The following is a 26,741-nucleotide window of genomic DNA, read 5'->3' as shown; positions in this document are numbered from 1 at the left end:
TGCACTTTCGTCAGCCAACATCACTTCTGTGTGCAATTTCGTCAGCCAACACCACTTCTAAGAGATGTTTGGGTATAAAAAGTGTGGCTACCCGCTAAACAGTACTCAAACTCCGTATTTATTGTTGTTTAAAATGAGGATAAAAATCAGGGTGTGAAAGGACCAAGCATGGACTATGAAACCTGTCGGTCATACGACGTGTTTGCACGTCCTGTCTTCACCAGAAAATTTTTGTGCAATTTCGTCTGTCAGCATCACTTCTAAGAGATGTTCCAGTACAAAGAGTGTTGTTACCCGCTAAACAGTACTCAAACTGCGGATTTAGTGTTGTTTAAAATAAGGATCAAAATCAGGGTGGGAAAAAACGAAGTATAGATTACGAAACCTGTCGGTCATATGACGTGTTTTGTTTATCAGACTTTGTACCTATTTTGACAGTCAAAAGAAATCAGTGGTGGTCGTCGTGGTCAAAAGAAATCAGTCGTTCACTTGCACTTCTATTTAGTGTATTAAACCATTGTCTTCAGATGAATGACACAATCACCTTTCAGACGCAACTACATAAAGTTCAAAAAATTATGATCACTAATATTGCTGTTAGTAGTTGGCACAGCGCTAACTGCATTTTGGTGAAATACTTGTTAACGTAAAAGTAAAAACAATGCCAACCGGATATCATTCGGTATGCTTCGTATTGGCTTTGCTCTTGATTCTGCTTCATGATGGAGCACGCTCTTCCTCTAGCCTGTCGGTGCTACTAACGGAAAACGGGACAGACACTGGTAAGCAAGGTTTTAATCAAGTAGTTCTAGCTATTAATTTTTATTATTCAAAAAGCAAATCGTACAAAGTACACACAATTAACTCACGTCGGTCAATACAGTACAGTAAAACGTGGGACTTTGAACACTCGCGTGCAATTGAACACTGGTGTACATTGAACGGTCATTACGGAACCGGCGCGTCGCGTAGACTATAATGCAGGGGGGGCCTCGCGTATAATGAACACCTCTCTAAAGTTCTTACTATACTATGCAACACTCGAACGAGGTTCCTGGGAGTACGTTAAAGCAAAAGTTTCCAGTTTGGCAGGGGATAAAAGGTGGCAGTGGCACCTGCCACTGGCAATTGCCACCGGCAGTGGCAGTTGCCACTACGCGTTCTGCCAAGCGATCTAACGTGGCAACTGCCGGAACCCTGAAATGGGATAGATGAAAATATCTAAATATCTAAATATCTATATATATATATATATATATATATATATATATATATATATGTAAATATATAAAAAATATATTTATATACATAGAAAATAGATATAGAAAATACTGTACAAAAAAAATTAAAAAGGAAGTGAGTCGCCGATAAGTTTTAATTTATGGTACGGGTACTGTAGTGGTTTTTGGTAAGCGTAGCGGTACTGGTGGTGGTAATAAGACTGGCAGTGGTTATGGTAGAGTAAGGTGGAAACCCAAATTTCTTAGCGGTCTTGATTTTCGTATCTGTGTTTGGGATGTTTTCTTATGCATGTCCCTTACTCGCTAGATTTTCTTAGGGTTGCTTCTTAGATTATTCTTAGATTTTCTTAGGTTATTTTTAGGTTAACTCGGGTTATTCTTAAGTTATTTCGAGGTTTTCTTAGGTTTTCTTGGGTTAATTTTAGGTTGTTCTAAGGCTTTCTTTTATGAGGTAGGTCTTCAATTTTTTTTCTTAAGGTTTGCGTTGTTTCTTAAGAAAATCTAAGAAATAACCCAAGAGACAGCAAAATATATCCTAAATAATTAAGGAAAATAACAGAACTAAGAAAGCTGAAAAGCTAAGAAATTAAAAAAACTGGGACACCTGACAACGAGAAACCAAATATAACAAGGAAATCTGAGAAAACTGTAAAGATGCAGTCCTACCACCGCAAACACTTGCATTGCCCTCACCACCACCATTAACACCACCAGTACCTAAGAATTACTATACCAACTATTACCGTCATCGGTGCCACTAATAGCACCGCTGCCACAGCAAATACCAGAACTATTAACTAGAATTACCCGGTGACTTACTCCCTTCTGAATTTTTTTGATATTTCAGAAGGAGATTATCGTTGGATGGCACGTCCATCTCATTTTAAAATTCGAGCAGTTGCCAAGTTTTATCGCTTGCCAGAACGCGTATTGGCAACTGCCACTGCCGGTGGCAGTTGCCAGTGGCAGGTGCCACTGCCACCTTTTATCCCCTGCCCAAAACCTTAAGTACAGAGTGTATATGTGCAGCAAGTTCAACCACCCTGCTCCCTTATCATGTACTGAGAATTTCCTTTATCGAGGCATTCATGGTGGCTCCTGAAGCCTGTATGCCGAATCGCCTTATTGTTAGTCGGCCTAAGAGGTTGCACCGTTGCAGTTGGCATACAACGCATCCATTTTTAAACTAAGCTACAGCCCATATTTTTGTATCGTTCTGAAGTTTTGTTTTGCCAGAAGGTACATTTTCATTACCGGTTTGTTCGTTACTCAACGTCGGTCAACGTGATAAATTTGTTCCGGCGCCTGTATTTGACATGTGATATTCTTTGCTAACCTGTTAGTGATTTCAGACTCCCAGTTACAACAGAGCGCCCAGCTCTGGGAATCTCGCATTTTCCCGGAAACATATCTCGGTCCGGCTCCGGCATCAGTGGCTTTAATAGGGCAACTTCTTGTTCTTTGTGCAAAAACCGATGTCTCTTTGGCCGAACGCCCACAAGTGGGAGGATTCCGTTTCCTGCGCTACCCTTCATCAATGCGCGCGTCGCTGGTGCAGCTGGCTAATGAAGCATGGGATGCCTTTCACGACGCATTCCGCACTATGACCTTTCTCCAGATGGAAATGCAACAAGTGCCGGTGCATCTGCGCACCATCGTCCGCGTACCCAAAGGTTCTCCGCTGTCTATTTTGCCCAGGATGGTCAACATTCTCTCAACTCCATCCGGTTGATTGGGGAAGAAGCGGCACCGAGTGCCGGCAGTACGGCTAATAAATTTGGTCTTGTGATGAATCTGACGGGAGAAATCACCGAAGCGGTACGGTCTCGAAAAGATGATTATGAAGATCACTTGTGGGAAACGCGATTGGAAAGGACACAAATGAAGTTCTCAAAGCAGCCTCTGATCGAGAAATCCAAGAGCTGGAACAAAAGCAGCGTGAAATCAACCAGCAGGTAACGAACACATATAGTACAATGGTTTTAAATTTTTTTAGTTTTTTTTTCTCTGCTGCTCTGATACAGTTGGTATTACAGCATGACTAAATACACGACCATTTCTCGTTAAATAAAAATTTATGTCCTTAAATGCTTGAAATTTCGAACATCTTTTGCTGGTGGGCTTGTTGTAAAAGCTTTGGTGAATTTCCTTTGCATTACTGTGTCATTTTTTAAGGTACGCCAAGCGGATGAAGCACATGCAGAAGCGATAAGACAATTACCGACCGGGTTCAAGGCCTTTAAGCAGCGGCTGGCACACGCCGTCGTAGATGTGCTTCCTTCTCTTCTGACTGGATATGTCCTCGGCGCTCCAGCTGCGGTCGGCTCCTCGGTAACATCAACAAGTGCAACTGGTTCTTCGCAAAGCATTCCACCGATCGATCATAAAGAAGCGTCCATAGTAATGGAAGTGACGGATTCCATCAGGAGCTACTTAAAACAGTCCAACTCCTCATCAACAGAGATCGCACAATCATTCTTTCGCAACACCAGGGTCGTCCTCGAGGCGCAACCACGTGCCGTCCCTTCTCCCAATGGCCAACGCATCCGTAAACTGAATGACCAGGTTCCGGACGTTGCCGATCGTGTTAGCGATAGTGACGGAGAAACCGAGTGGAAAGGTGCAAAGAACGCCACTGGCCGAACTGAACCAGGAAGCACCTAGAACCTGTATTCTGAAGCGCTGGCCCAACGCAACGAAATTTTAAAAACCGACACCAGCATTCAAATGGTGGCGAATCTGGAAGGCCCCTTCCTAACGAGCGCATCAAAATCTTCATGACAGCCGAGTACGCTAAGGAAAAAGCCAAAGCGCAGATGAAGATCTTGCAGCTGCGAATAAACTCGTATCGGTCCTACTACCAGATCATCGGCCGTTTGGCCATGTTGGATATGAAGACTGTGCGGTTTGAAGAAATAATCCAGCTACTAAAAGATGCCACACAGGTTCTCGGTCAGCTGCGTCACCAATGGAGTGCACTCGTTGACTTTTTCGCCGCTATGACGTTTCAGGTAGACCGCGCGGTCAAACACTCCTTCAGGCCGCTGGCCGATGCCGCTGCAATCGCTAGTTTGGCTGACACCGATCGCGACGGCCGGGATTTCATCGCCACGATGATTGTGGACGACTGCCAAGAGATTCTAGGGCAAGCGTATTTTCTGCGCGTGATGGCTGGAATGTATCTTGATGTCCATGGAAAGCATGTCAATCAACAATCAGCGGGATTGTCCGCCCTCAACGCGCTGAGCCCCGGTCAGCAAATGGCCGCTTTGCAGACTTTACAACAACAAGCCCTTGCGGCGGAAACCGATATTAAGTCGCGTTTGGTAGTGCAGGTCACGCAGCAGTTGCACCTGATTACCAGCCTCGTCGAAAAAACCCAAACTGATCCTCGACAAATAGCTGTCCATACTGTGAATTGACTCTTTGTGGAAGTCATCGCAAGATATGAGTGCTGTTTAGTGCATTCCTTTTTTGGCTCGAAATGTCGGTTAGTGGTCCACTCAAAGGCTTTGCACGTTTTTCCTAGAATTGCACAAATGTTGTCCAAATAACAAACCGAATCTTCCCAAGAAGTTTACTGCAAACTGATTTATTGAAAACCCCGTCATTCAGCGTAGCTGCCGTGTAATTAGAGCTAATGTTAGGGTTCACCTTCTTAAGAACCGCATGAGAACAGACTCTGTTCTTGTAAAGGCAGCTTCGGCATCTGGCAACGGAGGCGGCTCCGTTGTCAGATGGCCGCCGTTGAAAACAGCGTTGCACAACCATTCAACTGGCACGTGTATTAGCTGACATTTAATTGCTGTAATCGAAGGCGCCAGTCTAAAAGTCACAATGGCAGTAGCTTGTACGTGCAATAGTTCAGATGTATGCTATTAAGATTGTTCAATATCATATCGGCTGGGCTTTAGAATAAGTAGATTAAACCAGAGTCATCGTACAATAGGAGTTTTAGTTTTTATTATCGTATCTTTGAGCGCTAAAATAATTATGTTAAGCTGAGTCATAGCCAGAACAGACTTGCCAACTGTTGCCCGTGATAGACTGATTGCTAAACTCGGACACATTTCACAGAGCACAATCAATGCTTGTCAGTTAACAACCGTAAAGTTTGATTACTTTCCACACAAGGTACTGTATTTAATCATCCGACGGAGCCATTCTAGAATTTTACAGTAATGCTTACCAAATGCGCTTTTCTTAAACAACTGGTTGTCGGTTATTATAATGCGACTACTTCATATGGATAATTCTGAACAAGGACATTTTAAATTCAAATAGTTGAGGCTCTGTTCGATGGACATTATTCGGGAGTGGAAGATAACGGACATTTTTCAGCAGTTTGATACCGCTGAACTTGGTGAATTCAAGCAGCGATGGCAGAGAGACGGAGTGAAAGGCATCATTAAACTGTACAAACAGAAAGAACACGAATTATTTTCCCAGCCACTGCATATTGCTATCATTGGCAATTCTGGTGCGGGAAAATCCACCTTCGTCAATGCCATTCGAGGCCTAACCGCCGATGACCCCGGCGCCGCGAGAACGGACTGCGTGGAAACAACCAGAGAGCCCACAGCGTATCGACAACCAGGTCACGAAGCACTGGTGTTCTGGGATTTACCTGGAGTCGGTACCCCGAACTTCCCTCAAGATGAATATCTAGAGTTGGTGGAATTTTCTCGTTATGACTTCTTCATAATCATGTGCTCGCAACGGTTCACCGGTGCCGATATGTGGCTAGGGCAAAAGATTGGTGAATCAAATCGTCAGTTCTTTTTCGTCCGCACCAAAGTAAGAATCGATGTATTCAATGACCGGCGCGCCCATCCCAGATCTCACGATGCAAGCAGAGTGCAACATGAAATTAGGGAGGAAATTAAGCTGCACTTGCAAAAGAACTGTGTCATGGCTCCCATCTTCTTAATTGACAGCTACCAACCACAACGTTTCGACTTTGGTAAACTACAGATGCAGTTGATCGAAGACTTTCCGGCACTGAAATCTCGAGCTCTGACTATGGGATTGAGCTTTAACTTCAGTGAGAATCTAATTAAGGAAAAAATTAAGGTACGATGCGTCAACTGACAAACGTGGCGCTGAACCTTTCTGCCATCTATGGTGCAAATTTGTTTCAACTGCCCGTAATTTTGTCATTAGGTAGACATCAAATAAAGATTTACCAATTTCACACACTGCCCGCTTTTAAGGTTTTACGAAATGATATATGGAAGGTGGCACTGGTATCGGCTGCCCTTAAGTCGCCGTTGTTTTCCCATCCGATGGAACTGGATAGCGTGCGGCCATTGGAACGTATCGGCTGCCATTAAGTCGCCGCGTTTTCCCATCCATGGAACACAGCGTGCAGCCATTAAGCGTCTTAGGTCTGGATGATGCTTCGCTACACCGGTCATGATTTAGCCGCTGCTGGCTGTGCGGCGCCACCCCAGTTACTCAAGGATCTGGCGGCATATGCTCCCGAACCAAAACCGACTTCCGATCTTCATATAGGACAAATAATGGTGGAATTGTTGCAAATGCTGCCATATTATTCCTCAGTAATTTCCATGTATAAGACGGTGCAGAGGGCGCTGCATTTTATGTTGGATGTCTTGGGGGACTTGGCCCGTGAGGTTGTTCAAATAGAACTCAACGCCGCTCTTGACAACGAAGACGACATATAATTGCACCAGCTATATCAAAAATGATGTATTCGTAATGCGGCATTCATGTCGTCCACTCACATTCGCCTGTTAGCAATTATTAGCCGGTTTCAGTGTCGCGACACTGCTGCGTATTTTTGAGAACTACGAAGTTTGTAAAACGTCTGAGAACGCTGAATGTGTCCCTTTTACGAGTTTTTATGATAATATTTGTCACTGAAAATACAAACAACAGGAGTCGCCGCATCGGTGGTATTACGGAAAAAGAGGAAAAAGTAAACCAGTTTTCTTTTTGCTTTCTGATCACCCTGATAGTTGTTTATGATCGAACTGTTTTAAGTAATTATAACACGATTTTGGCGCTAAACAATAGCTTTCCCAAGAAGAGCTGCAATTAAAGTTGTAAGTATACTTATCTGTATCGCAGCTAATGACTTGTAGAAACAATTGCACGATACAGTCTAACATTATTCAACTGCCACGTATCTTGTTAACTCACTGTATTCTGTCTGTATCGCAGCTAATGACTTGTTGAAACAATTGCACGATACAGTCTAACATTATTCAATTGCCACGTATCTTGTTAACTCACTGTATTCTGTAATCTGTATTAAACCGTGTAATCGAAAGCAGAAAATTATCAGTCAGAGTCGCCTGATCAAGTGGGAACTATAATTATGCGAGTACATACCCGTACATGTCCGGAGTATGCAATAACTGTTACAACTGAATCACCGAATGAGTCTTTCAACTTTTTATTACCCTGTTATCTTACGCAGACAATGAAGTCGAGTCATCGCACGGTATACGCTGTCATTACCATACCTTATTTGACGCACACATCATATTGAGCAAAGTATAGATGCTTAAGACTAAAAAAACTTTGTTATCGATAAACTTTACCCAAATTATCATTTTTTTGTCGCCTCGGACTTACTCATACAGAAGCTATGTGCTTTTACCCTCGGAGGATTCGATACTTGTACTGATAAACGCCTTGATTTGTAGATTTTACGAAGCGAACCATGGAAAGTGGCCGTTGCATCTGCCGCCGCGGCACCAATTCCGTTTGTTTCCGCTGTGGTCGATCTGGAGACGGTGCGATCTGCCATTGTGCGCTATCTGGTCACCTTAGGTCTGGATGATGCCTCGCTCGAAGCGACATCTCGACGAACCGGCCACGATCTAGCTAGTTTAATGAACATGGTTCACGGCTGTTTCCCGCCCTCGGCGGCTCCTCCATGCAGTATCCAGGAGCTGGCGTCGTATGCTCCTAAATTAAAACCGACTTCTGCTCCCCATGTGCTGAAATGGGTGCCCGTGGTTGGCTCTATGATTGGTGCCATTGTCACGTTCAAGACGTTGCTGAAGATATTGCAAGGCATGTTGGATGTCATGGAGGATTTGGCACTTGCGGTCGTTAGAATAGAACTGAACGCCGCCCGCACTAATGAAGTCGACATGTAACGTTTATTAAAGGTATTATAGCAGACTTACTACATCATGATATTGTGATCAGGTATTTAAGCGATCGCGTTCGTACATCGGAATACGATATAAAGACTTCACCGAACACAAAAGTTCTTGTCTTACGGCTGCTTTTACTACGGCGCTTTATTTGTTTGCTTATTTTATTAAAATTTAATTGCTGGTTTAGTAAAAATTGACTTTTGCAGCTAACTTAATGCATTTGTTTTTGCTTTGATGTTGTATTGGCATTCAAAAAAACCAAGAAATATCCACAGCTTCAAATTCGCGGGCTCGAGCACGACTGCAAATTTCAGCGACCGGTTTTGAATGAGCAGATCGGCTAACTGCCGTAGCAGCGAGAATTAGTTTGAATTCACGCAAAACAATATAAAAAGGTAAAGGATAGTATATAAAAGGTATCACGCATAATTAATAAAAGTATAGTATAGCCGTCTTCTTCGAATGAATGATAACATGAAACTTCCACCGACGAAAGGGCAGGGTGTAAAACCTGGCACTGGCAAGTGCCTCTGGCGTTGCCAGTGGCATGGCAAGGGATAAAACCTGGTATGTTATCCTTTTGGCACGCAATAAAATATGGCAAATGCCAGAAAACACGTGGCACAGCGGTTAATAAATAAGTAGAAAATATTGACGCTGCCTCCCTTGTACAAGTTACAAAAATTAATAAAACTGCGATGGTATCAGTTGCATTAATATCTGCTAATGCTTAAACCTCTACATGGACAAGAGTTACAAGACCCTACTAATTTTCTCAACGAATTACACCCACCGGCATGAATAGCTCGATCAGCAATTAATGCGTAATGGTGCTGCAAAAAGAATGAATTTGAAAACTGTGCCAAGCTCCAAACCACGCCGATTCACGAAGAATATACTGCATCCGCGTTTCGATTTGCAATCATTTGGCATGGACGGTGTACGCTTAATACTGTAATTCAAAAATCCTCACCGCTTAATGGGCACCGGTTGGTGCCCAGACAAAGTTCGCTGCAATAATGACGAGTAGTAAAAAGTAAAAACTTCTATTTTACCATCGGGCTTATTCCGCACCGTCTGTTCCTTACGCGATGGTACAGGTCACGATAAAAAGTACAACCACACAAACATTTCCACACGGAGCAGATCAAAATGACGCCGCTCTTAACACAGCTGCATAATTAAAAAAATGCAGGTAAATATCCCGGCAATATGCGCTCACGATAAGACTGTGATTTGATCACTGAAAACCCGAAAAACACCCGTTATTCGGTTATTCTACACCAAACAGACCTGTAAAAAATAAAGTTAACTTTTAGTTGTCATCATCATCATTTAAATTTCGTAATTAGCGGCATAATTTGCATACCAGTATATGCGAATTGCCTTTAAGCTTTAACTATACATGTTCAAATGAGCACTTAAATTTCAATAAATCTTGTATGAATCTTTACATGTGCAAGCTTACTACAACCGACACAAAGTGAAATGGCACTCATTGAAAACAGAAAAAATCGATTTAAATCCAACGCTTATTGACTGTCTTTGACTCGTATGTTAAACTTGACATGACTGATGATTAAAGGTCTGGGTTATCTGTTGTTTGGAAAACAGAATATTATGCAGTGATAAGAACAGTTGCTTGCAAAAAGGCAATTGGCACATGTACTTGTATTATGAGTGTGTGCGTATGTCTATGAAATTTGTATAAGGCGCTCTTGTTTCGTGCAACGGTGCAGATTCGCAACTGCATCGACCTTCTCTTCCGCCGGACCAAAGTTCAGTGCACATAGAGACACAACATTACATATTATTACCATTCAGACATCAAACGCTAATCATTTTGAACTTAAAATTACTGTTCTGCCTTCAGCCATCGTTTTTACGTACAGAGTAGACGACACGCTGTCACTTACAACTGCCAACATACTATGAACAATTTTATTAATTGTCGTTCCGAAACATTACTGATCGTGTCTGCGTTAATCTGTCGAAAAAGAGTAGCACTTGGAAATGTACCGATGCTGGACATTTTGGATGAACACTGGGTAAGCGTTCCGAGCTGTGTGGTATACAACACGGATTATAATTACAAATATTGATAAGTACCGATATTGCGAAGTGTTGAAATTATGTAAAGTTGCATTTTAATTAGACGTACGGTGATTGGTGAATAAGCTAAATGATGAATATTACTGCTGTTATTTTTATCTCGTTCTAGAATCCCAGTTCTCAATAGCGGGCTTCATACATACATGTAGTTGGTGCAACGACGATCGTGAACTGCTGAACAGGTTGCAACACCACTAGAGAAAAAAGAGTGACAGCGGTAAATATTCAGGCTGATCTACGTAGTAAGATATTAAGCTAATAAGACCTAATTAACTCGTTTGTTGCATGAGATCAATTTCCATGAAATTACAGTAATTCAATAGCTCTTTAGTGTCCGTTAGAATAACAAACTGCCAATTAATCGAAGAAACTGCCCCTATTTTTGCATCGGTTATTCCATTAAGCAATTTTGTAATGCAATAATTGTACTAAGACTGCTGCAGTACCCGGCCGTATAACTCACCGTACTGTATGTGTATGACCTTAATACGAATATGCCTTCGTATACAGGTGCAGTGTGTGTACAAAGGGAGAGCTCGTGCCATCAGCGTTCCACCCACCGGAAATCGTCGACATGGAGATCAGCCGTACTCAAACATCACTATTTTGCCGGTCGTTAGAGATCGACTTGAACAAGTGCAATATCACCACATGAGAAATGTCTTGAAAATTTAGTTTTAGTAATACTTCTACTTCTATTACGTATTTGCCGGGACGAATAACCGTACGATGTATGGTACTAGATCATTTTTATATTTAGTTTTGAAAGTTGCAGTTTAATCGCTATTTTTTATTTTAGCAGTTTAACAGTGAGTTCCAACATCGTAGTGAAAGTTATGGTTTTAATAATTCTAGTTTTCCGGCATATGCCATATTTTATTGTGTGCCAGAGGGATAACATACCAGGTTTTATCCCTAGCCATGCCAGTGGCAACGCCAGAGGCACTTGCCAGTGCCAGGTTTTACACCCTGCCCGACGAAAGTGCTTTCTCAGCAACTTTATTTGACATAAATGCCTTTAACCGCTTGGCTTCCCATTGCTTCTGTCACGTCGTGAAGCACCAGATTTATTGGGCTTCTTGCCGGCGAGATACTCAATAACTAAATGATAATAGGCAAAAAATACCGCATAAGGTCACGCATAAGGTCATCAACCCAAGACATGCACATACGAGTATAATGTTGCCACGCGCAACTATTGCGCGTAGCCACTACACTACAGCTTCCTTGTCCGTTCTTAAAATTCGATCATTTGACTTCCATTTGCAGCGAGACTGAGCTTCTCTAGACCGATGAAAATAATATTCAGACAATAGACATCTCCATGGCGAGAAGAATGCGCAAACACAGTGCAGCGAATGCTAAACAGAGGTGCCGACAGCAGTTTTCAAATTCCAGATGACAACAACAACACCACATTTCCCAGACAAGGAAGACACTATACGACCTTGCCATATGTCTCTTTTAGACGCGTGGCTTCCCGTTGACCAGACAGCAGAGCACCGTGCACCATTGACCAGTATTTGGGATGGGTGGCCTCGCCGGCAAATAACAATCCCGGAACTTTGGTTACCCACCCACCGATGTCTTTCTCATACCAATATTCACTGCTGGCCAAGTCCTCGGTAGCCAGCCCTTGCTTGACCATTTCCATGGTGATATGGCTGTACGCGCCGCGAAATAAATCATTCTGCGACCATCTTCCCCTGCATTTATGATCATTCACATACATTTATCATAAAAAGCTTTGAAGACAATTAGCTACCTGAGGACTTTCTTAGGTTCTGGAACGACTTTTCCGGTGCTTTGTCGTAGCAACGCCGTCACTGAAGCGGAAACCTCCGCATCTGTCAGACTCTCCATTTCCACTGCTTGCGATCCACCCAGCATGACTATCAGTGTATTGTTCATTGTAGGTGACTGCATGACGAAGGCAATTGCTCGCGCCCAAGGCTGTCCGGGCTGTGACAGATACGAAACTTTATATTACATGTAATACTCATTCATCGCTGCTTAAAGGATTACTAGTAAATAATTATTGTACGAAGCGACAATTTCTTGTTTCGCGAAGGAGTGCAACAACTGTGGGAATTGCAAAGGCTTACATATGTTTTATTTCGGTCAACAGTGATGTCATTTCCGCTGTCAAATAAGTACGCATAATACGGCGGCAAAGTCCCATTCCACCATTCTTCCTCATATACGAGATGCAGCTTTCCCAGCGTACCAAACCCGACACTCTGTATGGCCGCACGTTTGCGCTCCGATAACGGCGGATCGAAAAGGTCATCCAGATGTGATTTTAGATGTCCAACGGCGGCCGTCATAATCACGTGATCGGCACTTAGTTCCGTGCCGTTCGATAGCGTAACAGTTAGCGGCGGAGCCTGTTCAGGACGAAAGCGGACCCGCTTGACAAGCGCACCGAACTGAATGTCCTTGATAGCATCCGGGGTCCACATTTTCAGGACATCAGTGTAAGGAACGTTGAGGTCGATGGCGTGGGGACCGACGATGGAGATGTTCGCCACCGAGTGAATACTCAGATTGAAGAAATTGTCGGCACCATAATCCGCTTTTTGCAGCCTGTTTAATTTTACAGATTGATCATGATTTTTAGAATACCTGAAGCTTGAAAACAATTGAGGTGACTCACCGCACATACGCGTCGTATGTCTGGTCAGCCGCCTCGATTTTATCCTCCGCAACGCTCTTCCTGATTTTCTGATAGGAATTCAACAGATGCTGTCCCAACGATAAGCCGGTTTCGGAGAGAAATGCGTTGTACGCTGATTTGTTGAAAAGCATCTCATCCAACGTGGCGTGGATCTGAAGCCGCGTCTCGACGTTCGTGACCTTAGAAAACCACCCAAGGGATAAATCATGTTGGCTCCAATCGCTTAGTGTTTATAATGTGCGCTCACTTCCGCTCCATTTGCATTTAATAGCAAAATGTTGCTGTCCTCTTCCTCTTTGTTCGGATCATCTTTCCGCAGATCGTACGCTTTGGCCAATAAGTTTCTTGATTGTGCGAAGTCGTACAATGGATTGCTGTGTCCGTGCACCCATTGACCTCCCAATTCGAGCCACCCTGGAAATATTATGCAGCGTGTGGAGCAAAGAATCGAAATGTAAAATGTTTAAACTTGGTAAGATGCTTTTTGAGAGGACGCAGGAAAAGCGGTCCACTCAGTTCCTGAAGCAGAGAATCATTATTGCTTTAATGCGAGGTAATGCTGCTTGCGTTCAGGAAACCTTCTGCATCGGGAGGAGGCTGGATGAAGTGTACTATGTGTTGCAATAATGTATTGCGTGATTTAGCGTTTAAACAATGTTCATTTGTGTAACCCAATAAAAATTTTCCTTTATCCATCAGTATGATTTCCTGAATAAATTTTGTATTTTGCAGTCAAGAATTGCAATCCACGTTAATGGCTGATAAAGCACCATCAGCGGTGAAGAGCGCTTGCACTAATTTTTTGTCACAACGCTATTAGATGTCATTAACTTGCCATAAAATTTTGTGAAATCAATGTGTACGAGTAGTAATTTTTCAGCACTGCCGATACAGTTACCTTCTCCCGTTTCACTGGGCACACTCCATAATCGTCCACCATAGCGATTTGATGCCTCCAGCAAAGCCACCTCGAATCCGGCTGTGATTAATTCCTGTGACGCGCTGAGACCGGCCGCGCCGGCGCCCACAACAATTACCTTCGGTTTCATTATGAACAAACTATCCACATTTTTCAAAGTGGGTTGCTGGCGTGCAGCGGAACATGTCGTCGTTATGATTGCTACAGCGAGTAGCAGAAGCATCTTTCGTGGCTGAGTTGCTGATACCGCTATCTAAAGCAAATAGGAAATGTTGACTTTCTGTATGAATATTATTCAAGCATATCCATGTTGAAGCCGGTCGACACTTAATCAAACAAATTTTGCTTATAAACGACTTCAATTTGCCATGCGCTTTACGTTACGTTTGAATCGGTCTATGTATTTGCCGTACCAAACTACTTAAACGTAAAAGTGTCTTGTACAGTGTTTATACAGCAGAAACATGAGAAAAGCAGTGGTTCCGGCAACAACAATATATAGTTTAAACTTTGATTTCCTAATTCCGCGCCAATATGATTCTAATCAGAAAACTTGATCAGATTATTTAGACGATTATTCCAGATTTTCGAACTATCACACAATACTTATTTTTCATGCGAGAAAAATCCTGTCATTTGTGGATACATAAAAGTACTAAACCTCAATTACACTTTCAACGTACGTAATTGGAATTCGTTATTTTGCGTAACATTCCAAGAGGGACACCGGATCATTTTATAAATACTGTACATATATTATATTATGACAAAATACAGTTTCATCGAGCGTAAAATCGTTTCCGTTAATTTTATGCAATGGCATTAATCCGTATCTTTAGAACACAAATTTATGGTTTAACTTACTGTTGCTTTCGCGTAAACGTACCAATTCCATAGTAGCGGCTGCCTTCTCCTGACGCCAGCACACCAATTTCACAAACTCCGCCTGCAGATCCCGCATGCCAATTAACAGACAGATAGGGTCAACGAGCGCCGCCAACTCAAACAGCCAATCCGTCATGATAAACACCCAGTGTGAGAAGTGTGGGATTGTGATGGCCGGGATGTGCTGCGTGGTGTGCACCCGGTGTTCTTCAGCGATGCGTCTGTGTATATTTGTGTGTGTAACTTCGAGGATTCGAGCAGTGTGGAAAAAATACCTTTATTAATACACACCATATATGGCAAAGCACGGCGGCCACACATTTATGTGGTGGCCACCCGTGCGGATAAATATGCTCATGAAGAGTGCTTATCGCGAATGGACATAATCAAAAGGTCAATTGACAGTGCCGACCTTGTTCGCAAAAACAGCATCAATGTCGAACTCGCTTTATTGCAGTAAGTCCTGTTGCATTGTGCTACAAAACCTAAAGGTCATGAATGCCATATAATTATATGCAATTCTTTCTTTTGTGAACAAACTTTCTTTTGTTTTTTTTGTATTTATGTATGGCGTACGTAGCTGTTTATGCAATTGTTTTTGGTGCTAGCATGATGTTTTGTTAAAAAGGGGGACTAGATTTATGATGCTTTTAAAACGACGATCTAAACTCACATCACTTTATTTAGTTGTTTAAATCTGCACATTTCCGGTTTAAGTTAATTTCCATTCCCAAACAAGTGCAGCCTTTAACGACGCTATGTAGAGACGTCTGTGTAATTTCAGAGACCTTCCAGATGGTGCTATGTTTGAAGGAAAATCCACGAATTACAGCGCCAGGTGGATGAAAATACACGATAAAATGTTCGTTACGGCAAGTTGCCAGTCAGGACAAGGATCGATCCTTCGTAAACATTTGCTCAATGCTTGTTTGGACGCAAATACTTTCCCACATTTATCACGCCCAATCCCTCTTGGCTGGGTGGAATTGTATGATGAAGTATCGACACTGCGCGATAAGAACGTGGTGTGTGTGTCCTGGAGGAACTTCGAGCAATGGCGTCGAAAGATGAGCGTGTCAGCAAATCTCGGTTCACTGAGTGCATTGGATTCTTACAGCAAATTGTAAGCACAACTGTAAGAATGTTAACTCGAAATGGCGCTCTTGATTTTTCATAAACGAAACTGTTGAAAAACCATGTAGAAACTTATTATGGAATCACTTCTTCGTTGACCACCAGCCACTTTATACGTTACTACTATTCAGCGCTCGCAGGAAGTGTATATTCATGATATTCATGAATTATGGAACCATTTATCACCATCAGCCGCCTAACTGATCGCCTCTCCAACTTGAAGAACTTGTCACAGTATAAGCGCACTCTGCATAGTTGCAGAGAAATTGGTCTGGACAAATAGGTTTACGTTAGGTTAAACCTCTGATGACTTTATGTCATGACTAGGAGTGATACTGGATGCCCGGGCACTGCAAACCATTCAGTCTGTGGATCTCATCTGTATTAATCCGTCAGTATTAGCGCGCTGCGCATGTGCGCTGCATATTGATGATCAGAAGAAATCCTTCCGCTTCGAAGGAAACGCTTTTGGCCCCGGAGTCTCAACGCACATCCGCCGGAAGCGCAGATTTTAGCCTCGGCACTGGAAGATATCCCGAATAAAGGACTGATCAAGGAATCGCTGTTCCCGCTAATTTGGCAGGTTTGTATTACAACATCCCATAATTAATTACAATGTCAACAGTGCTAAATGGTAATACAATAGGCACACATAAATATTCAGCCAGTTTTCAATTCGCACGCGCACAATGCTGCACGTAAACACATCCCGTTTTTAATTAGCGAAATGTAGCAGCCGTGTGGCAAACGTATTTCTTGATTTGAAGTGCAGTGGCGTTCACTTTTCAGGATTATGCGTTGGAGGATCAAGTTGTACAGATACGCAGTCTTCTGTTCCATCTTTGCTTGTTGTCAAGCCGGCCCGTACCGCATCGGAAACACTGGCGCTGCCAGCATTTCCCAGCCTCTCGCCCCAACAGCAATACGCGATCCCCTTCTCGGATTACTTCCGGATGCGAAACCAGTAAGTGGCCGGTGTAAAATCCTTTTGCCGTCATCACGAAACCTATGCCGCGCATTTCTGCCACATGTTTCCATCCGGCAAATTTACAGATTTTTCGCAATTATTTACGGCGAAATGATCAGTGAAAGGGCGGTTTATTAGATTTGATTTTGTCTAGCAATTGAATTGGACAAGCCGGCCCTTCCGCGGGGACGTCCAGCTGTCCCTGTACATGTATTTCCTGCCCGTGATGCCCCCGGGGAATGCCTCCCGGTTGATTGCCTTGATTAACAACATGCTCATTGAAAAATGCTCATATCACTATTACTGGAAACGAGGCGTACTAACCAAATCATCCGACATGCTGCTCTTCATCTCCTGTGAACATGATGATTTTCTGGAGATATCCGCCAGAGTAACGGCCGAAGAGGAGGATGATACGTCATTCCTGGAATCGCTGTGGTTGGAAGTGTTTTATATAATGGATCTCGTCAATGAATTCATGGCTGTCAGCTGGCAGGGCATTCGCACCACTGTAAGTCAAAGGAAGTGGTCATGGTAGGTGTTGCGTACTGTACAACCGGTGGAGTGAAGGTTTGCCGGTAAATTTCCTTACTCGAGGCTGTAAACTGCAGTAAACAACCCAATGTTTATAAAACTTAAATTAGAAATTCCGAACCGACACGGCATATGTATTTCTATTCCATTTCTTTGAATCTTTGATTGGCAACAACAGATGGACGTTTTGCGCATGCTCGAAAGAACGCACCATCAATAGAAGTATACAGTACGACGCTTCAGATTATGTACTAGTACGCGCCCTGGCGTGTAATTAAGGCTTCTGCATTCTTACCGGCGTGAAGTTTGAATAAGTTCTTACACATACTACAGCCTGGTGCCTCACGAAAAAATCAACCAAATTTTTCATCTGCCGTGCTGATGAAAACTATAGATATAATAACTCTGTACATAAAAAAATCGATAATATAGTGCGTACCGCACAGTCAAGTCATGAGTTTCCATTCCAGCGGAAATATATTTTGACTCGCAGGTAAATATACACAATTTGAATGCAAGGCCTGTGTGGAGTTTTCAATGGGTCATGAGTATCCGTCTGGTCAGCTATGCTCCCCTCCGGAACCTATCCTGTAAATCTGTATTGTCGCTTTTTAATAGGCTTCGCTGGTCGCCCACGGTGATATCTTTTATATTGACGAAAAAATCGATACCGAACCGGAGTTGACGCTTGCCAAGGTGTATCATGCTGCGAAAGTAAAGGACGACATTCCATTCAAAGACGCTGGCGATGACAAATATCTGGAAATTGCTAAATTAGTTCCATCCAGTATTTTACGTAAGTCCCCGCATGGGCCATACGGCACAGGCATACACTTGCTAATAACGCAAAGCAGCCGTGTCACCATTATTGCGGCAAGTGTATTATAGATCAAAGGACTGTACCTGAATGGAATCACAAATTGATACCATTAAATTAAATGCATAAAAGCGCATGTTCACGTACGCAAATGCCGTAAAAGCCAAATTGTTATTTTGGACGTAGTACATAGTGAATTCAATACTTCTAACATATGGGTATGGCATTTTTTTTTTTTGCTTCAAAGCCCTTCTTCAATCTCCTGAAAGTTATGTTTTGCACACATATCACTTATTTACGATATGCAGTGCGATGTACAATATGCAGGCAGCAGACCTTATGTTGTATGTTTGTTACAGGTGTAAATATTCACGTTTGGCAGCCTTTCAAAGAGAATGCATGGGGTACGTTCGTTTAAATAATCAATACACATTCCAGCATCGTGTGTATTTTCTGTGCGTGTTGGCAACCTTTCATCCATTGCAGATAGTGCTGTAACAAAAGACATCAGCGAGGACGAGAAGGACCTCACCGTAGCACGGCAGAAGCATTAAATTCGATGCACTCATGATGATATACACAAGCGACGTCGGTAACCAGCACACCACGACATTGACCATCAACAAGGTCATCATGAGAAACGCCGACCCGCCATCTGTCTTTGTCTCGGTTTTAGACTGCTCCATTGTGCCATTGGCGCTAGTTTTTGGTTTGGTTGCTTTGCGTGTATTCATCCGGTACCAGATAATCGGATACAGGGCAACCACAGCGATCACCGGGAAGTCATAGATACATACTTGTAAAGCGTGTGCGGTGATGTACTGCGCCTGGTAGTTGATATCACAGCCACGCTCGGCGAAAGGTCGTCGGTACAACCGAAATTCCAAAATGAGAAACGGCAGCGTTAATATGTGCACAAACATCCATTTTACAACGCAAACAGCAACGGCGACACGATGGGAATGATACAGGCGATAGGAAAAGGGAAAGGTCACCGCCCACAAGCGGTTCTGGACGACAAGGACCTGCGCCCAGGTCATAGCCATCGCGGCGGGATACCACGCGTATAAATATGCGTCACACACTGCTGCGCGTGATTGCCATCCGGGTTGGACCAGTTTAATCATGTGATCCACGAATAACAGCGCCGTAAAAAGCAGATTAGCGACGAGAAGATTGATAAGGTAGACAGCGAAGGGTGTTCGCAGGCTGCGGTGGCGAACGTATAATGCCAGGATGGCGAAATTCAGCAGAAGAGTGGTGGCTACAGCGCCGATTCGGATATATCTGGGCGTGGTCATTTGAGTTTTGGCGAGATAGCCGGTCCAGTTGAAGGTTAGGTTAGTCGTTGTGTTTAGTGCCATTGGCTTGATGGAAATTTTTCGGCTGCCTAATAAGGTATCTCCGCTTAAACGAATTAAAAAAGTGCAGTTTTATAGTAGCATACTAGCACTGATAAAATTATCTACAATTGCCAAAAATTAAAGGACAATTTTCAATGCGCGATGACACTACTTAATCATTAAAACTGAATTTAAGAAAACGAGCAGAATCTGCATCTTTTCTTAAGCAAAAAAATTAAAACACCGAAAGTGGCAGTGTCAATTCAATAAATAAAAACCGCGACAAAATAGTTAAGAGCGTTTCTGCATCCGATCTACAAATTTTAACAGAAAAATAAACAACCTGACTACCTTGCACAACCTTGCAAGCTCAGCATGCTGCAGTAAATAAAACTAAAGAGCGTGCTGCTGTCGCAGTCCTTCTCTAGTTGCAGCTCAGATGGCAAAGCGCTGCGGTATTATAGGTCTACTATGAAAATCTAATTAATAACAATTAAACCGTCAAAAGGGGCAGAGATTAGGTTACAAGGTTTCCTTCGCGTACAACTCTGGACAATTTCAGACCTGGGTTTCTTCTAAGCTTTTCTGATGAACAAAGATGCCAAGCCATCGCACAGGAAACAACATGACTTCGATGGCTCAACAACCCAGAATTTAGGAAGCAACGCGTACAGATTGTAAACCGATCAATGGATTCTCGTCCGTCGTATATACCGCAATTACGCGGTCACAGCAGGTCTTAGCCATTAACTCTGTGGAATACCTGCAATACCGTGCCAGCTTAACCTCCTTGGGAAACAAACACCGGCTGACACAGCCAAGTGACTTCCGCTTCGCTTGTTTCCTGCCTCGTTATGAATGGAAAGAAGATCTCTGACGTTGGTCGGGCTGACAAACTGGGCTAATAACACTGTATATAAGATTGCAATGGTTTGTTATTTTCCGATAAAATTGCGTCTTAGACCGTTTATCCTTTCGAAAGCGTTCATCCATGATTCCACATGTCGAGGTAAAATTTACTGCCTAGGAATTTCCGGTGCCATTGTACCGTCTACAAGACGCATTGGGCGAGCTATAGTACACAGGAGTACACAGGAGATTATAGAAAGGAATTTGTAACTTAGGACGCTGATATCGTATGGTATCAGTAAGCTAACATTGATGAGAAGCAGTTGAAACCTAATTGTAATTTGACCAAGAGAATATCGTCTGATCGCACTGGAGATTGTAAAATTTTCTAGCACAGCCTGCTCGTCTGCAATTGCATTTCTGGTATTTCAGCCAGTTCTCGGTATTCCCTGACTGTTTCCTGGCTGTTGGTGTGCAAATAGGTACTATAGTATCGGAATAATCTACCAACATGATTGTTCGTTTCTGGTTTAGCGATAAAATCGGCGTTGCAGCAACTTCAGGTGATTGGATGCGATCTAATTAACACACCGGCAGACACCTGGGGTTGGAAGTGAACTTTCAACCCAAAGATGTTCATTTCAAACACGTACAATACCACTAGACACATGGCATATCAAATCTGTGCGCACTACGCATTTATCCAAATTGCACTCCTTCTCCTTTATTGAACTGCGAGGTTGAACTGCCAAAATAATGATTAATTTTGTATATGTATGTATAATCTTATAGAAACGCTTTGCATTTGCCGATCTCAGTTGCTGACTAGTGCGACAAGTTACTCCTTCGACGACAGTTTTTAATTATTCTTCTGGTATGCGTTCTTCGCGTCTTAATCAAAAGTGATAAAAAATGGCTCTGTGCAGGTAAATCTGAGGTCAAAATTACATCAGAGCAAGGAGAATATTTCATGGGAAATGGTACGCGTTCTTTCATGGGTCTTTTCCTGTGGTAGCATCGATATTCTTTTATCGCATACAACAAGTCGATCAAATATTAGCGCAGCGCCCAGTTACAAAACGACACGAACCTGTTTTTCTGAATGGTTAAGCTGACTGCGGCACAAAAACGGCTTGTGTTAACTTTTTTGACAAAACTGTGCCCGTGTTTTTGATGCCTGTAAAGAAAACGACCGGTTTATAAAGAAGCGGATTATGTGGAAAAGATAGCTTGCAGCCGTTTTCGATTTTTTCTCTTTCAATCATCATTCAGCAGCGGTACACTGAGCACCAACAATGCATGTATATTTTTTTCTCAACTTATGCTTTGCTGCTGGCCAGGTATTTGCAGCGAATGTGAGCGGCGTTAAAGTGGTCGTCATTGGCGCCGGATCGGCTGGTCTCAGCGCGACCCAGGATCTGATTAAAGCCGGATTTGATGTGACACTTCTGGAAGCGTTGAATCGCTACGGTGGACGGTTGTGGAGTGTACCTAGTGAAACTGGATCAGGTTCGTTGTTTGGCGATATCTTTACAAAAACTTCCTGGAAATTCGAGCTAGCTGTTCTTTATGTGAATTTTTCTTGTTTGTTTCACTCAAATTAGTGTTACTAATGCGAATATTGTACTAGTAGCAGTTTCTAAAGTATCGTACACAAGGTTGTACTGTACATATTATGGTGTAGGGTCAACTTGATTCCATGTCTGAGTATCAAGTTAAGTATTAGTTTCGCGACATTCAGTGTGCGAGTACAAGTATACAAGTACGGAATCTATCTTCTTAACGCTAGAATCATTTAGAACATTTGTTTTTACTCGTACATTCGTCATTAATGCGAAACTTTATTGATTAAAATAAAAATGAATTACTGAAATTCAGGATGGATCGAAATGGGCGGTCAGTGGGTGCATGGCGACAACCATCCACTGTACACTTTTACTCAATCCAAAAACCTACTAAAGAAAGCATACGAAGCACCGAAGAATGCCAATGGCGAAGATGGCAGTGAAGAGGAAGAAGATGACAACAGTAAACCATGGCTGATTAATGCAGATGGCAGCAAAGTATGCACTGATTTGCAGTTTTATTCGCAATTGGCTGCTTGGATATCCTATTATTATTTTGTGTATGCAGTAAATTTGTTTTTACCAATAAGGTTACAAACTTCCTCACCCACCTTCGCATGTATGGAGCGGTCAATTCGGTGACCTCGGATGAATCGGAATACGATCAGCTACGACAGCAACGCGACCTTTCCCTTGGCCAGCATTTTCTCAACTCTTACCAGAAATTAAGAAAACGGATAAAAGCTGAAAATCGTCAAGCAGCTGACGAAATGTATGACGTATTTATCAGGTGAGTAAAACCGGCAAATAAGGCGGAATAAAAACGCATTACATTAGCGGTATAAACTGTAACGAATTGGAATACAACAGAACCCAAAAGGAAGATTACGGAGCTGCCAGCTTCTTCGACGTCAGTGTCCAATCGGCAACCAATATTACCCTCGACGGTCCGGACTCCACGGATCTGAGTGTTCCGTATACGGACGTGCTAAAAATGTGGGCACCTGATGCGGTCGCCCGTGTGCAATATAACTCGATGGTTCGCCAAGTCCGCTTTAACCCATCGGCCTCGAAACCGATGATGGTCGTACTGGCCAATGGTACACAGATCATGGCGGATCACGTGGTGATGACCGCGCCCATCGGGCATCTCAAGGCGCATCTCCATGAAATGTTCAGTCCAGCGTTGTCTCAACGGAAACAATTGGCCATTCAGAGTGTTGGGTTTGGAACACTGGGCAAGGTGCATCTGGTGTATGATAATGAGTGGTGGACGGATGTGATGCCGAGCTACTGGACGTACCTGTACAATACCGGCAATGATATTAACGTCGACCGAAATAAATCATATGTAAGAGTTAAAAAACGTTGTACATAACTAATAATTTAGAATAATTTCCATTTTCTGTCCGGACCGAAATTTTAATCATTCTCTTCGGTTTCTAAACGTTGTCTTTGAAAAACGAATCCCACATGCGTGTAGACGTTTTATAAATACAGGAGCAGTGGGATGAACTTTTAGCAAAACTACTTGGTGGAAAGATCCGAAATTCTACATGAGTCCACCATTATTTCACCGACATTTATTTCCGTTTTTAAAATCATTGATTAAATGTGTCCTAGTGAAATCCATGTTACATTTCTTCAACTATTTTAGCCGGGCCAACCTTGGACGCGCACTGTAGATACGTTCATGGTAGCGCCGACCACCACCAAAACTATCGTCGTTCTAATGGGTGGTCAGCAGGCCGTGGACATGGAACGAATGTCCGACGCGGAAGTTTCCAAATCCGTGACCGACCTTTTCCGACAAACTACTGGGAAAAATCTGCCGGCGCCCAAGAAAGTTTTAAGGTACCGAATAATGCTCACAGAAATTCTTTTGCATTACATGTACTCTACTAATTAAGGATGATTGGTCATAGAGCAAGGTGGTCACAAAACGATTTATTCCGGGGAACATATAGCCACATTTCCCTGGATATGGTCAAGAAGGGTTTAACCACTAGTGACCTTGCCAGTAGTGAGTACCCCTACCAGAAAACAGGTAACGGGAGAACCGTACAGCTGCCTGGATTATTATTCGCCGGGGAGGCGACCCATCCAAAATACTGGCAGATGGTACACGGTGCCTTGCTCTCAGGTCAACGTGAAGCCAAAACGCTGAAAGATCTTTACCGCATGTAGTAATTATTTTATTCTGTCCTTGTTTCTTCGCTTGTATCTTCGTAACAATTTTCGGTTTGTTATCCCAGCTTCTGTAATAAATGTTCTGGGTTAACTTGATGCACACTACAAAATCAGTGATACCCCGATGCGATACAGTGCGCAATGTACGATATTCAAGCGCCATATCGCTCAAATATGCAGCGATAAACGAAGAAATACAGGGCTCAGTATTTCGAAGTTCTTTCGTCAGAGCAAATAACTATAAGCACATCTTATACGAACGCCCACAAGCTCACAGCCATACCTGGTCGAATTGATGTTAATGTTTCTACAAATTGACATACAGAATCACGCATGTATGTGTGCAAAAAATATTTTTGTATATTTTTCTTATGGTGGAAAAACCCACAATAACAGACGCATTTACCGGTATCGGTTATTTCGCCCGGCAAAACAGACGTTGGTTAATTTACTAGGGTAGTACAGCAAGGCAAATACGACTCGTATATGTATTGCCATAGGCTAACAATTGCTGCGCTATGTCGATTTATACCATTCTTCTGCACCATACGCAGTGTCCGGTCGCTGAGACGCTTGCATCAGTAAGAAACTTATTTTCTGCGAACACTGGAATTAACCTCCTAGTCGATTTCGATAAAGATAGACCAATAGTACACCAGACGCCAATCCAAAGTTCAACCAAGCTGCTGAAATTTTGTTTAGTATGTCTGCAGACCGCCAAGCGTTTGCTCAACGTTAGATCATATTTTTTAATACGTTTAAGTTGGCGAAAACCCATTTCCGATTGTCCGCAGCTTTATTGCTCAGAAAATTCATCTTTCATATCTGTGCGATTGCTACACTAAAATTAATTTCAGATTCAATTGGTGTTGCTCGTAATTCCCCAAAATGCCGGCAAGGAAGCACGTACTGGTACTGTGCTATCCGACATTCGGCCACTACATCCCCATGCTGGAGTTCGCCGAGCGCGTCGTCCCCTTCCACGATGTGACGCTGGTCGTGTCGGCCACCCGCGATCAGGAGATCCTCCAGCGCCACCTTTCTCCACCCGATCCCATTCGCCTGCACTTCCTAGACGACCAACTCAGCATCAACCTGGACGAGAACTTCACGGAGATGAAGCAGCTGATCCAAATCATTAAAGAACAAGCACCACATTACGCCAGATTCGTGGCCAGTTTAAACCAAGCCAGTTCAGCGTTGCCACACGTAGACGCGGTATTCTGTGATATCTTCCAGCATGCGCCATGCCAACCGTGTCATGATAAGGGCATTCCGTTGTACATCGTCAGTACATATCCAGCGGAACTGATTTGCGGGATGATGAGGATCGAGAAAGACACGCCCACGATCCCGGATGAGACCTTCTTCTCCAGTCAAGATGTTGGTGAAGAGAAAGAGATGGGAAGCTTTGCGCAAAAGAGCGGTAAAGTGGTGGAACTGAATCAGAAAGAAGCGGTGAAGTGCGCTAAAGGAATTCTCTTCAATTCGTTCGAAAAGATCGAGCCGACAGCGATGCAGGAACTCCAGAAAATTCCCGAATTACAAGACAAGAGTTTAATGTTTGTGGGACCGCTGATTCGCACACAGCGGAATTTACACCATGAGATTGAGAGCGGATTCCCGGCAAAGGTCATGCAGTGGATGAACCGGCAAAAGGAGCAAAGCGTTGTTTACTGCTCGTTTGGCTCGATTGCTGTGGCCTCAAAAGAACAGCTAATCGAAATCGGCAATGCGTTACTTGAGACTCAACGGCCGTTTATCTGGGCGCTGCGACCGTTCCAGCAGGAACACTTACCGGATACTTTCCAAAGGACAAATTATGATGATAATGTCAGCTTAAGCGCGAAATATTTGATCGTTCCTTGGGCGTCACAGAAATCGCTGTTGGCACACAGGGCTATCGCGCTTTTTATCAGTCACTGCGGCTGGAATAGTACGCTGGAGGCGGTGCATTGCGGGGTGCCGCTAATTGCCTGGCCTATGTTCGGCGATCAGCATTTTAATGCCAAACTGGTCGAGCAGGTGGGGATTGGTGTGGCGATTCCGGCAACGGGGATGATGAATGCGCGGCTGGTTCCGGCGCAAGAAATCAGCGAAACCGTGGAGCGGGTCATTGGGAAAACAGCAGATGCCGGAGACAGGTCGGGGTTTAGGAAGAAAGTGAGCACTTTGGCTGCTCAGGCCCAGCATGCTCTTTCGGAGGAAGGCACATCGACGCGCAATTTGGCGGAACTGTTGAAGAATTTGTAAGCGATGCGCAGTCGCCAGTGCCACTGTTGACTCTTGAAGTATTATTCTGTTTTGTTGACCATCAGTTAAATTTCTCCGAGGTGCGTTTTTGTTGCCCGTAACAATTTTTCGAACACATG

The 26,741-nt window shown here is 43.3% G+C and overlaps 5 protein-coding genes, 1 long non-coding RNA gene and 1 pseudogene across 7 annotated transcripts; 6 read left to right on the top strand and 1 right to left on the bottom strand.

Annotated features, from left to right (window-relative positions):
- The first annotated feature begins 2,994 nt into the window (after positions 1-2,994).
- LOC129597843 (uncharacterized) lies at positions 2,995-4,760 on the top strand. The gene is made up of 2 exons (XM_055495535.1): positions 2,995-3,196; positions 3,417-4,760. The coding sequence occupies exon 2, from the start codon at positions 4,019-4,021 to the stop codon at positions 4,661-4,663; it is 645 nt and encodes a 214-aa protein (XP_055351510.1). The 5' UTR covers positions 2,995-3,196; positions 3,417-4,018; the 3' UTR covers positions 4,664-4,760.
- A 555-nt stretch (positions 4,761-5,315) lies between these two features.
- Positions 5,316-8,721, top strand: LOC129597835 (interferon-inducible GTPase 5-like). Its single transcript, XM_055495523.1, has 2 exons — positions 5,316-6,314; positions 7,916-8,721. The coding sequence occupies exons 1-2, from the start codon at positions 5,541-5,543 to the stop codon at positions 8,372-8,374; spliced, it is 1,233 nt and encodes a 410-aa protein (XP_055351498.1). The 5' UTR covers positions 5,316-5,540; the 3' UTR covers positions 8,375-8,721.
- Positions 8,722-10,226: 1,505 nt separating this feature from the next.
- LOC129597846 (uncharacterized) lies at positions 10,227-14,157 on the top strand. 2 transcript variants are annotated; one of them, XR_008691618.1, is made up of 4 exons: positions 10,227-10,425; positions 10,599-10,706; positions 11,000-12,731; positions 12,796-14,157. It is a non-coding gene; the product is annotated as an uncharacterized LOC129597846 (long non-coding RNA). The 2 variants fall into 2 exon arrangements; XR_008691617.1 differs by having other exon boundaries at positions 11,000-14,157.
- Positions 14,158-15,830: 1,673 nt separating this feature from the next.
- LOC129597810 (uncharacterized) lies at positions 15,831-18,493 on the top strand (annotated as a pseudogene).
- A 402-nt stretch (positions 18,494-18,895) lies between these two features.
- LOC129597809 (5-hydroxytryptamine receptor 1B-like) lies at positions 18,896-19,786 on the bottom strand. Its single transcript, XM_055495488.1, has one exon. It carries the CDS (start codon positions 19,784-19,786, stop codon positions 18,896-18,898), a length of 891 nt encoding a protein of 296 aa, XP_055351463.1.
- Positions 19,787-21,846: 2,060 nt separating this feature from the next.
- On the top strand, positions 21,847-24,570 carry LOC129597833 (spermine oxidase-like). Its single transcript, XM_055495521.1, has 6 exons — positions 21,847-22,123; positions 22,493-22,677; positions 22,770-22,969; positions 23,050-23,530; positions 23,837-24,033; positions 24,105-24,570. Exons 1-6 carry the CDS (start codon positions 21,910-21,912, stop codon positions 24,364-24,366), a joined length of 1,539 nt encoding a protein of 512 aa, XP_055351496.1. The 5' UTR covers positions 21,847-21,909; the 3' UTR covers positions 24,367-24,570.
- Positions 24,571-25,256: 686 nt separating this feature from the next.
- Positions 25,257-26,722, top strand: LOC129597834 (uncharacterized). The gene has a single exon (XM_055495522.1). The coding sequence runs from the start codon at positions 25,258-25,260 to the stop codon at positions 26,620-26,622; it is 1,365 nt and encodes a 454-aa protein (XP_055351497.1). The 5' UTR covers position 25,257; the 3' UTR covers positions 26,623-26,722.
- The last annotated feature ends 19 nt before the right edge of the window (positions 26,723-26,741 follow it).

Source organism: Paramacrobiotus metropolitanus, unplaced genomic scaffold, assembly GCF_019649055.1.
Source record: "Paramacrobiotus metropolitanus isolate TYO unplaced genomic scaffold, Prichtersi_v1.0 Parri_scaffold0000109, whole genome shotgun sequence".
Lineage (NCBI taxonomy): Eukaryota > Metazoa > Tardigrada > Eutardigrada > Parachela > Macrobiotidae > Paramacrobiotus > Paramacrobiotus metropolitanus.
Note: the sequence above shows the minus strand (reverse complement) of the source record. Positions and strands in the feature narration are given on the sequence as shown.